The 13,162-nt window shown below is 35.3% G+C and overlaps 1 protein-coding gene across 2 annotated transcripts in view; it reads right to left on the minus strand.

The window, feature by feature from the left end:
* Window positions 1–6,684: 6,684 nt before the first annotated feature.
* Window positions 6,685–13,162, minus strand: part of LOC148947818 (uncharacterized) — a 50,831-nt gene continuing 44,353 nt past the window's right edge. For both annotated transcript variants that reach the window (XM_089095463.1, XM_089095462.1), the window contains exon 5: window positions 6,685–13,162. This exon is cut by the window's right edge and continues 2,091 nt beyond it. In XM_089095463.1, the coding sequence (XP_088951589.1) occupies window positions 7,196–13,162 (5,967 nt within the window). In that variant the 3' untranslated portion in view covers window positions 6,685–7,195.

The raw sequence follows: 13,162 nt of genomic DNA on the forward strand, positions 1-13,162 counted from the left end.
TTTGTCTCGCATTTTTAGCTTAATATTTCGGCCATTTGATAAACATTGACTGAAAGCTGCGTCTTAATAAAATAAACGCAAAAATAAACAAAACAAAAATGCCATCCTATTTTTTGTGGCAAACAGTTTTCTCATTTTAAAAATGGCCAAAAATTACATAGAATAGGTGCAATTATCCTTCAGCTATCCAATAAAAAACCAAAATCTCAAAATTGTTTTGATTAACCACCAACAGTTTATTAATTAGCTTCCCAGGTTGTCTTTTGACAGCATATAATTTTTTTTTTTTTGTAAAGAAATGTTCTGAGATGCATGCGGTAAAGAAAGTTACCCGCGGAATATAAATTATTTGAAGCGCAATACGATGTCGCTTATCCTACTACTAATAACGAGCAATAATTCAGATGCTGAAAACATTGCGACTGTCCAATATCAAAAGAGGTTATGCATATCCCTCACTTTCACTCACCTTCCCTTCCCCCACACTCATGGTTTTAATTAGATATAAGAATTTCATATAACAGTCGTAGATTAAATTTTCGTTTGGATTATGTGTGCGATATAGGGCTTTTGGCTCTCTTTTGATGATATCTTTAGAGCTGCTTAATTTCTCGTTCCATCGGTTTTCATTGAACTGTGATTTTAAGGTGCAGCAGACCAGTTGGGTAAGTCGAAATTTCTGCGGAACTTGACTTTCAGCTTATGAATAAAGAAGAGACGCTACCATTTGCTCCAATCTTGTGAAATTTTTAGCGAGATCCACAGAATGGCTAGTTTCAAGAAAGGAGATACCTCTCAATTCCAAAAATGTAGAAGGACTTTACTGATCTGCGCTGCATAAAAAGTTTCCATAGCGCTTCTCAACCGCTTTACATAATACAAGAGCTAGGCTCAACATAGCGAATTTCCAACCTGGAACGGGACGGGCTGGTCAGCTATTTTCACTCAGACAAATCTTTAAACACCTAGAAAGAGCAACAGCAGTGCTCAATTGGAGCTGTCAAACATTATTTAACCCAGTCCCTAAGATGTGGTAAAAGTGTTGTTATGACTGAAGGCAGAGTACCTGGCAAGATGTTTAGATTACTGAAAGTGTATTTCCGTAACACACGTGTCCAAATCTATGTTAACGGAAGGCTCTCTACATAGAACAGGGCTATGTTCTTCCTTCTGTAGTTTTTAGCTTTGTCATAAATTGGATTATATTCAGGGCCACGTTGGCCTTTGATAGCATTCAAGTTAGCCTTGGGTTTAAACTGATGAAATCAGATTGTACATTCGACACTGGTGTCCTACCTGGAACCGTCAAAAAAGTCTAAGATATGCTGACAAAGATAGTGATTTTCAACCAATGGGCCTCAAAATCTGTATTCCTGGAACAAAAGTTATCATTTCAAGCGCTATGATAAATCTGATGTAAACTATTTTATTCCAATGCAGAGGTCCGTTGATCATGCTTCCAATGCTATAAGACAATCAAGAATGACGGGTTATGCTGCTACAGGTACGTTCAACGCCGACCATTTGACGCTGACTCAAAACCCTCTTCACTGCCATTTTCTCCCTGATAGAAAAAATAGCCAAGGGCAATGACGGAAATTTTTTCTTTAATTTGTCATAGGTGATTTCGAACTGGAAAAAAATTAACCGTTTGGTTGATTTTGGACAGAAATTGGTTCAAAACCTTGATTAGGCCGACGCAAGAATGGTAAAAATCCAACTTGATCATAAAAAAACTATTGGATACCAGAAAAGGCTCGCAACTGCTGCCTGAACCCAAGTATGCGCTCATGAGATCTATAAATTGAGGCATTATTACATACGCAATGCTACATTTGACTTAAATTTCAAATGCGCTGTATTTCTCCTGAGAAACATATCCCAAAATTAGTTTAGCTTTGGATTTTTTTTTTTTTTGCTAAACCTAGATGACACGTTGATAAATTTTATTTTGACATAACTTTCATTTTTTCAGTGTTTCTTATTTTCTATCTAAATATTTACGGCGATCCCTGGCTTTGGTAAACTAGGCCATCGTTTATAATCGTTTTTTTTTTTTTATTTAGTAAGTTTTATTTTGGACCGCTTGCAAGCAAGCTGACATTCAGATTATTTAAGACTGCGTCTTATTCGAACTGCCATAGAAGAAAATAAGTCTTGGCTCTAATTTAACACTAAATGGGTCAACTTGGGAACCTCAGCTGGGCTAAGATTTTTGCTTGAGGTGCCAAAGCAAAGATTTGGAACGTACCGTGAAAAGCGCTAAAGCAGCTAGGGAACAGATAGCAGTATCATCTTCTTTAATAAGGCCCATCTACAAATAACCAGACTTGAAACTCTAGTGAGCATTGTTCAAAGAAATTATTCCTATCTAAGGTTGGTAAAAAGGTTGGTAATACCAGGTTGTAGTTCTAAGATCTTGCAATTAAGGTTTTTTATGTTATTTTGCAAAATAAATAAAAAAAATGTTAAAAACATGTTAAAACAAAATGAAATATATATATACATATATATATATATATATATATATATATATATATATATATATATATATATATATATATATATATATATATATATATATATATATATATATATATATATATATATATATATATATATATATATATCTCTCTCTCTCTCTCTCTCTCTCTCTCTCTTTTTTTTTTTTTTTTTTTTTTTTTTTTTTTTTATGTATATATATGTATATATATATATATATATATATATATATATATGTGTGTGTGTGTGTGTGTGTGTGTGTGTGTGTGTTCTTCTCTTTTTTTTTTTTTTTTTCTCTCTCTCTCTGTTTTTTTTTGTTTTTTTTTTTCTCTCTCTCTCTCTCTCTCTCTCTCTCTCTCTCTCTCTCTCTCTCTCTCTCTCTCTCTCTCTCTCTCTCTCTCTCTCTCTCTCTCTCTCTCTCTCTCTCTCTCTCTCTTTTTTTTTTTTTTTTTTTTTTTTTTTTTTTTTAATTTAATTTTTTTTTTTTTTTTTTTTTTTCTTTTTTTCTCTCTCTCTCTCTCTCTCTCTCTCTCTCTCTCTCTCTCTCTCTCTCTCTCTCTCTCTCTCTTTTTTTTAAAATTTATTTTTTTTTTTATTTTTTTTTTTTTTTTTTTTTTTTATTTTTTTTTTTTTTTTTTTTTTTTATTTTAATTTTTTTATTTTTTTTTTTTTTTTTTTTTTAATTTTTTTTTTTTTTTTTTTTTTATTTGTTTTTTTTTTTTTGTTGGTTTTTTTTTTTTTTTTTTTTGGTTTTGTTTTTTTTTTTTTTTTTTTTGTTTTTTATCTCTCTCTCTCTCTCTCTCTCTCTATATATATATATATATGCTTTTGATTAAGACATGCTTTTGATTTGGAATATACTAATAGTTCCCAAACATTTCGGCCTTACGTCAGGAAGTTGTTTTTAAGAATTGAATAAAACTAGAAAAGAAAGATCTAGTTTATGTTTATTCTATTTTTCCGTGGATAGAGACTTCCGAAGATGAATTCGAAATGTATGGGTATTTATTAGTATATATTTATTAATTGTCTTAATTGTAAGATCTGCCATCCATCTGTATATTTTAATTTTATTTCTGAACGGTAGAGCAGTGGGGTATATGAAAATTATGCACAATGTTGAGCTTGTACGTCTCTTGAAGTCATCTCTGGTATTTCATCATACGTTTAATATCCGTTTTCCCCCTATTTTGTTTAGTTCTCAAGACTCTTAGAAGTTTATATTACTCTCCGAAATGTGTTATACCGTTTTTTGCGCTCGTATCTTTGATGTAAAAAAAAGAAGAACTACATATGTACGATTAAAATTACTTCTTAGCCAGGGACCACAATTGGAGAAAGAGGTTGCAATTGTCGCCTGATTTTGAAAAATACCTTTTTGTATCTTCAGTGAAGAAAAAATCCCTTTCCCCCTTCCCAATTTTGAGTAGCATCTCAAATTTTTCGTCATCTAATACGTTTGATTTTGTAATGGAAATGTTCCCTTCAGTTCAGAAAGGTCTTTCCGCTGCGACGTACTTTTAGAAAGGCCTTTGACTATAGGATACAACTCTAGGATATTCAGCTCTTTTATTCTGCCAGTGAAATAATTCAACGGCTAAACTATAGTTACATCACTATCAGGGACATTATCACCGACTAAGAAACTAAAAAAAAAAACATAATGAGTTCATTATCATCTACCTCTCTTCCATAAAGGATCATCGGGATTTTACAGCCGCTTAAGTCCATGTTTCGGACTGAGCTTGAAGATTTTGTCATTTCTAAATTTTCAGCAAGGTATAGAACCCCTCTGCTAACAAGGAAAAGCGTGTCGGTGACGAAAAATCCGTAGTATTGCGCAAAAAAAGTATTCCACCATTCAAAAGCATTTATACTTTTAAATGCTCTACGTTGTGCTTAAACAAGTATTTAAATATTTCAAAAATATTGAATGAGGTTTTCATTAGTACTCAATATTCTTTCCAGGACCAGCCCACCGTGACTGAGTGCTTTTCAGTAACAATTTTTTCCAAAGCTCGAATCTACATTTGAAATTCACTTTCATCTTTAAGAATAAGCAGAAAATGATAAATTTTGTTTTAATTTTTACTTAAAGAGCTGAAACATTATACCACAAAGTGTGTTTAAAGAGCAATATTGCTCGCTTTCAGAAAAAATTTGCTTGACATTCCCTTTTGTTTTGGCCATGACGATAATCGGCGCGTTCATTATTTCGACTGATTAATATTACCACACTTAAGAGATCCAACTTAAATGCTAATGAACTAATATATAGATTGAGTTTATGTTTAATAAATTTGAATAATCTTCTATATCAAAAACTACTTCTATTCATTTAGTTATAACTATGTCTAAAATATCTGTGAGTTATTTATCTCTTTATAAAATTAGAAATGTATTCATAAATCTTATGTAAACCGTAAACCGACTAAAATAACTATGAACCAGAGCTGAGAGGGGGTGGGGGGGAGGGGAACCGGGACAGCTGCCCTGGATGCCATGGCTAGGAGGGGTTGCCCACTTTGATCAAATTTTTCACTTTGATTCGGCTTTTTTATTTTGCTTATATTTGAGTTGGGAGGGGGCGCGCTGTAATTAATTTTTCCCTGGTACCACTAACTCTAGGAACGGCTTTAACCATTGCCACTGTTCGTTAGAATTGTGTTGTGCTAACATGGTCGCAGCTTTCAAGGATCTATCACACAATGAGGGAAGGGGTTCGTGGATATCATCTAGTGGACATCCTTTCAGCCCTTCATCTGGAGGTTTTCTGCTAATCTGGTTGGCTATCACTAGTCCTCAGTTTAGAAAATCAGTTTTCTATTGCGCCTTTGTTCTTTGTGATTTTGTTCGGTATCTTGTCGACGTTTTTTTTTTCAATTTTCAAGTTTTTGTGTGCGCGTTTTCGGCTGAAAATCCAAAGAAGTCACACTCAAGAATGCCGATTTCCTTTTTTTTAAAGGCTGCAAGAAAAATAAATAATTATTTTGGGAAAAGAACCAAATCGAGTCACGACTTTGTATATTTTAGTTTGCTCCGATAAATGTACAGTATAGGGATTTTTGTTGATTGCCTAATATTAATATTTCCTTGGGTCGGGAACAATCCTCTTGTGCTTAGGACTTTTAGCTTCTAAGTAGTTTGTATTCCGGTTTTTTAAGTTATTCCTTTCTTTCACTTATTTTTTCTGTAATAGGATTTTAAAAATGCTTTAATATTACCTACCTCTTTAAGCACATATTTTTTGTGTAACACGGAAATTAGCTGCCGGACAGGATACTGTAGTTTAGGACCGTTTAGGGGTATCGAATCTTGATTGAAATGTAAATAGTAGAACGCTGAAATTACTATGAACTGTAACCACTGTCTCTTAGAATTTGGTAGTGCTACCATGGTTGCAACATCCAATGATCTTTCTCAGATTCTTCAATCACTTCATGGGCTACGGTAGTGTCATCTAGCGGACTTCCTTTGAGTCCATCCTTTTGAGATTTTCAACTAATCTGGCTGGATATCACCAGTCCCTAGTTTAGAAAACCGTTTTTCTCTTACGATTTTTGTTCTCTTGTGATTTTTTATTTGATTATTTTTAATGAAAGATAGATTTTTTTCATTTTGTCTCCGGAAAGCCTTTTAGTAAACTAAATACTTAAATCTTAAGTTCCTAAGAAATAGTGGTTCATATTAAAAACTAAACCCTTGGTACCCGGATTGGTGCCCCGTTGGGTATATAATCAGAATTACAACTTCTTAATCCCGGTTACCTGAGAAAACAAATAAATAAAGTAGTTGAATATACTTTTTAAAAAGTATAAAAGATTTTTTTTAGTAAAATATTATATTGGTTTCTTAAAAATTTTCGTGCCTGATTTTTTTTGTCGGAGGGAGGGGGATAGGATTAGTATATCAAGAGATATTCATTCCCAGTTTTCTTTTATCTAGACATGTAGTCCGAAATGAGTCTGTAATATTTCTACTGATGCCTTTGTTTTCTTTCCTGGAAATTTGCTACTATCTATATTACTTATTGATTTAGCTAAGCACCTATAATAGGTGTCGATATTCTCTGTTTTAGGGACCTCGATATTTCATGGGTGCTGAAATTAGGAAGCCCCTGAACCGAGTGATATTCTACTCTACCAAGAAATAGCTAAATTCTGAAAAAATCTCCTTGTGTATAGCATACATTTATTTCGTTAAAAAGCAACAACAACAATCACCATGTAACCCAGATTAAACTGCTTCGCAGTTGAATAAATTAGATAAATAAATAAATAACTTATAAATAATCACAACATTAACTTTCTTTAATTAAAGATATTTGGTACTAGGTACTCCAATTTAATGTCAGTAAATGATCCTCTAATCACGTGTAGTACATCTAAAGATGGATAGACCGTACCATGTCGATTCCTTTCGTTGAAGATTATCTGATTTAAGCAGGTGCTAAAGTGAAAACGAGCATACCAGCTGAACTCTATAAGCATAATTTTAACAGTAAAGTTTTACCAGTGGTTTGTTACACCACATATACGGTGATCATTATAAATATTGCAATCATAATCCCGCAATACATTGCTTTTTACCGTATAACAGTTTGGGGATGTTTGTTATAAGCTTTGCGATCAAATTCAAAAATTAAGTTCGTCGTTCAGTGGTATTTTCCACTAGTAAATAAAACATGGGATTGTCAGCTTTTCATCAAAATAGAACATAACAGTGGTTGCGTTCTGCAAATTTTTGGCGTTAGCTTATAAAATTTGGCTGCTTCCGATGCTCTTCTACTCTCGTCTTTATCTATTGACCGCTTACCAAGATGAATGGGGCCATTTAAATGGCTAAAAATGCTCCTGGATTTCGGTTCTTTTGTTGTGGGTGCAATAGTATGTTCTTCAAGAATATCCCTTTTTCTTTCTTCACGATCAAAAGGATATAATGAGGGATGAAATGTATCTTCTCTGCCGTTCCATGGATCGTTCCAAATTTGTGCATTGAACGGATAAAATTTTTGCTCGGTTAGAGGCTCTTGCACACTTTTGTCAGACTGGTAATAATGTGGTTTCTTTTTCTTTTTCCTCTTCTGCTTTCTATGCAGCTTTGTTTCTACTTTTTCGTTTTCACTTTCGTTATGCCAATTGATTACTTCTTGATTATTTGTATAGTCGTAAAAACTTGCTTTATCCTGCTGAATGTCCGTATATTTTCTATGGTCACTGTTGTCATACTTTTGTTTAGAAATAGCTTTCTTACGATCCCTCAGGCGGAAGCGTTTTAATTCATTTGTAGCGTAGTCTGGTTGTATATTTTGATCTGGCCTGCCTCTTGAAACATCTTGCATTGCATCTTCTGTATCAGATTTTGATATAGATTCATGTTTCTGAACTGTGGTTGCTTGTTCAATTCTTGCTAAGTTTTGGTCATAATCCATTCCTACTTGAAGTGAAAACGGTTGCCTTTCTACTAGCGTTTCTGGAAAGAAATGAACATATGGGGCTTCATCCTTGACCTTATTTCTGAACAAATTTTTTATATTTTTATGAATTTTAGTCGCATCGTTTTTCTTAATAGGCAACTTGAAGTTTGTTCTTAATAAGTGATTCTTGTTAGATTTAATTACTTTACGAATGTCTAAACTGGGTTTTGCATTACCGTCTCTGTTTAACGGCGCAAAACCAGTTGCAAAAGCAAATGGTGCAGAGAAAAGCACTGCAGCTGTGGCAATCCCAGGGAACGTACCTCGCGCTAAACTAGACAGTGTTCCAAAAAATGAGTTCTGACCCTGTGCCTGAGCTGAGGGATTTCTCACTAATGAATCTGGATTGTTGCTGGGATCCAATATTCCTCCCGTAATTCCTGATCCAGCTTGAATTGGAGGAAAGTTTATAGATGGAACAAAAGTGTCTCCAGGAGCTAGTATTCCACCATTAACTCCATTGCCTGGGGGTCCTATTGGTGGGAAATCAACCAATTGCGGAGCTGCATCAACTAAATTACCTCCTGTAATAAAGGCATTAGGAACAATTGGTAGAAATTCATTAGATGCTTGTGCTGGGTTTTGAGCAGCACCTGAGTTACCACTAGGATTTGGTCTTGGCCTGATTGGCTTTGGTCTAATTGGTTTGACTGGTTTGGGTATGCTTATGCTTCCACCTGGGTTTACTATTATCCCATCTTGGGGGCCAATAGTATTGATGGAAGGTGGGGTAGTGCTATCCATTATTATGGTTTCTTCGGTAATATCTCCTATTATTGGTGGAGCCGTTGTAATAATCCCAGTGTCAGAATTACCTCCAGATATTATCCCAGGAGGAATAGTTATCCCGCTCATTGGATCCGAAGGAGTAATAATCGAGCTTGATGAGCTGGTACTAAAGCTCAAATTTTCATTTTTTTCTTCTTCTAGTTCTATCTCAGGTGAATTTGTGCTTGTGATAGGGTCAGCCACATCCTCCGTTTCTCTGATGCTTTCTGTCGTCAAGTCTGTTGTTGCCACTGCGGTGGCTGTTGAAGGAAGAGTTTTTGTGGATAGATTTAAAGTGGTTTCCTGAGTTCCTACGCTGATATTTTCATCTATAATTTGAGGTGTGCTAGACATAATTCCTTGCTGTGAAGATTGGCTTGCTAAATATTCCGTCGTGGAAACTTCATTGCTGCTTAAAGTGCTTGTCAGGGAAGTTATTGATATCATAGTTTCTTGTGTAACATCCCCTTCAGTGGTCTCAGAGATATCCGAACCAGATGATGTTGTTGTTGAAGTATCTGGGACTTCTGTTGAAGAAAATGTCGTTTTATGTGTAGCCTGATTGCCTGAAGGTATATTTGTTGAGTTTATATATTCTGATTCCATTTTGTCTTTTTGGGTGTATGGAAAAGTACTGCTTCTTTCTGTGATGCTGTCAGTTCGAATAGCTTCGTCTGTGGTAGCATCTACTGAGCTTTTATTTCCAAACTCATTTGAGGCTGTTGCACTGGATGTTAGTGAACTTGACATACTTGTTTCTATGTTGTTGCTACTAGTTGAAATTCTTTCTCCTGCTATGGTAGATGTTGCAATGGGCGAGTCGGTTGTCATTTTAGCGGTAGGGCCAGTTGAGGTAAGATCTGGACTGTGCCCAGTGGACTCAGATCCATCAGCGTCAGTAGTAGAGACTAAGCTGTAGAGATGCTCTGTTACAGGTGTTATAGTTTCTTCAGTTACGACCTTATTAGGGTTTTTATCTGTATTTTGTGTGCTAAAGACACTGTTTAGGGATCCTGTAGTTGTTCCTTGCATGCTTGTAGTACTCGTAATTTCTGTGCTAGTCCTCTCAGCTCCATAAGATTCTAAGGTTGTGTCTATCCTGTCTGTTTCCAGTTCAGTAACCTGGTCTGTATCTGTGACGGTTGTAGTATCTTCTGGCGATAAAGAAGCTGTACTTTCACCTTGAATCGTGGTGCTAGTTTTGTACTTAACTGTACTCTCTTGCTGTGTCCTGTTTATTTCATTTTCTAATTCATCAGTAGTGTATGCTGTTTCTGTAGTAGATAACATAATCTCATTTCTATTAAGAGTTGTAGGAAAGACAGATGAGGCATCAAGCATAGTTGATGAAATAGGACTAATTTCCGTAATTCCGAGAGTCCCTGAAGACACACTAAATTCTGTTGAAGTAGAACTATGAGAAACAGTTAGATCTAGACTGTTGCTGTGTGCTGGTTCTACTGTAGAATGCTGTTGTAAATCTGCACTGGGTGACTGATAAGTAGTAAAATAAGTGGTGCTTAATGTCGTGTCGATGTTTGAATTTGTTGTCTTCTCAATGGCTGTGCCTAAAGATGGGGAATTGTCTCGAGTCGAGCTAACTAAATTGGAGATTGTACTATCAGTTATAAAACTTATTTTGTCACTATATTCTGTTGTCGATTCTGTAGTGGTATTCTCGGTCGTACTTGCTGCAATTTCGTTAGTAGTCAGCATCAGAGTTGTTAAGTTGTTATAATCAATTTCATTGGTTGTAGTATCCATGTTTGTCATTTCACCGTCAGAATTTACTGGAAAGGGAGATGAGAAATCTTTCCCTGTTGATAATACATCAATTGGAGTGACTTCTGTCTTCTCCGAATTTACTGATGAAAAAATGAATTCTGTCGAAGATGAAATGTCCATAGCTGTTGACATTTTAATAGCTGATGTTACATATGAGCTGTTACTGTCTGTTGACTCTACTGTAGAAAATGGTGTTACCTCTGTGCTATATGGTAGGTCGGTACTAATATATTTGCTATTCAAGGTGGTATCAATATTTGATTCAGTTGTCATTACTACCGTTGTTTCTTCTGTTGTCGAGCTTTTATGAGTTGAAAAGATGTCGATGGTGGTGCCATTAGCAATCAAAGTAGCCAAGTCAGTATAGTCTTTTGTAGTTCCTGAAACATTTGCTTCGGTTAATCCAATTTCCTCTTCTACTGTTGTAGTAGAACTCGTTGTTGTATCTGTATAACTGCTTTCTGTTAAAAATATTGTTTCATCAGAGGTGGGCCTAGCGCTGCTGCTGCTATTATTATTTAGGTAGTCCTGTGAGTTAAGAGTATCGCTAACTCCTGAAGATGCTACATTTGTCGTTGTAGTTGATACATTGGACTCCGTTGGTATTTCGTTTGATTGTAAAGTTTCGCGGGTATAGGATTCTGCTTCAAAAGTAGTTGAATAGATTAGCTCTGTTGTCATTTTATCCATTCCACTTGAAGTTGCTGGATCTGTGCTTGATGAGCTTATTTCAATATCTGTTAAACCATAAGTAACTCCATTGCTTGCCTCTGTTTTTAAGTCGCTCAAACTTGTGGAAGTTTCTTGATCCAATAAAACAGGTGAATAAGTGGAATCTTCAATTGAGGAGCTTTCAAGTGGTGTTGTCTTTGTTTCGTCATTTGTATTGGAAGGTCCTTCAGTAGTTATAAGAAAGTTTGATTCAGGCGTGTGAGTCCCATAGTTTGTGGTTTGTACTGAGATTGTTACAGAAGAAGAAGAACCTGGATCCTTACTGACGTAAGACGTAGTTGATATCGTGTCTGTACTTGGCAATATAAATTCTGTTGTGTCCGTTATATCAGTTGCATCTTCAAAGTCAGAAAAGGTTACAAGCAGCTCTTCCATGGGCGTAAAAGTAGTTGTTTCTATTGTAGGATCTGTCTGTGTTACTTTGTCCGTAATTCTCTCATTAGAGTATTTTGAAGTAAAATCTATGTCCATATCAATGGTAGAGCTTGTAGTGTAGCTACTAGAAAAATTGAATAATGATTGATAGCTTGTTGTTGCTTCATCTAAAATTTTATTATTTGTATAATCTTTTTCGGATACTGCATTTCCAACAGTATAGACAGTTGAATCAGTTTCCATGCTACTTATTGTTAAATCATTTGTCTTGCCAACATCTTCTATAGTTGTTTGAACAGTTGAAAAGTGTAATGTTGAAGCTGTAGGCTGAGAAGTTGGAAACTTTGAACTTGAACTTGTGTTTCCTAAAGCAGGTACCAGGGTTGTAGAAGCACCTGTAACAATTATTGAAGCGGAAGTGTTCTCGTCTTTTTGCGTTTGGGAATCGTTTATAAGCTCAAAATTAGTAGTTTCTGAGGCTTCAGTTACATCTGTTACTAAAAATTCAGGTTCTAATTCGTTAGAACTTGTGGTGATTGCCATAGTGGTTGGTAACATTGTACTAGTTAAAACGTCAATATCGCTTGTCGTAACTGCGCCAGTCACTTCACTGTCTAGTGTTGTAGGTTTTTCTGTCTTTGATGGTATGAAGTCAGTTGTACTTTCAAAAAATGATGAAGACATAATTGTTGTTGAATCTGATTTAAAATATGTTGATGAGGCAAAAGACATGGTTTCAGTTCCGCTAAATAAATTCAGGCCAGTGTCAGTCGTTAAATGTATATCTGTCGAAGATTCCGTCGTTTCAGTGCTTGTACTTTTGTGATTTGTCGCTGTAGAAAAAATTGTGGTTGTATAGTCAGGAGTAGTTTGCAAAATATGAGATGTGGAACCTCGAGGTGGATCTCCTGTTGTCTCTGATGCCTCATTTATGATCTCAGTAGCCTGAAAAGAATTGGTGTGCATAATTGACGAAGGAAAAGAAGATGAAGTATTTATATTAACTGTGGGTTCTGACGTTATTACTGATGCAACAATGTTTGTCGACAGGATTTCGTGTGAGGAAATGGTAGTGGAACCAGTTTCGGTGGTGGTTTTGTCTCTTGGAGATGTGTAAGAAAGAGAAGAAGAAGAAGGGAATATTTCGTCATTAATAGAAGAGCCCATTGAGTTTGATTGTATAAGGTTTTGTTCTGTGGTTACATAGCTTAAATCTGTTGAATCTCTTGATGTATAGATCAATGATACTGTTGAGCTTTGACTTTCAGCATGATTAGAAGACGAAGAGTCTGAAACAGTCGAAAGAAGTACTGTGGTTTCCGAAATATCAGAAGAAACAGTTGTTGAGACAGATATAGGTGTGGTTGAAGGAGTTACGAAGCTAGCTATAGACGTAATGTTCGGCTCTGAAGATGATATTTGTGAGCTAATTGATGTGTCAGAAAACCCACCAAGTGTCATATTTGTAATTGATTCTGACGTTGAAGAGATAAAATAAGGTGTGGTAAAGTTATTTTCGTGGAA

Source organism: Artemia sp. Qi Xiang Cuo, chromosome 10 (assembly GCF_049724085.1).
Source record: "Artemia sp. Qi Xiang Cuo chromosome 10, ASM4972408v1, whole genome shotgun sequence".
Taxonomy (NCBI): Eukaryota; Metazoa; Arthropoda; class Branchiopoda; order Anostraca; family Artemiidae; genus Artemia; species Artemia sp. Qi Xiang Cuo.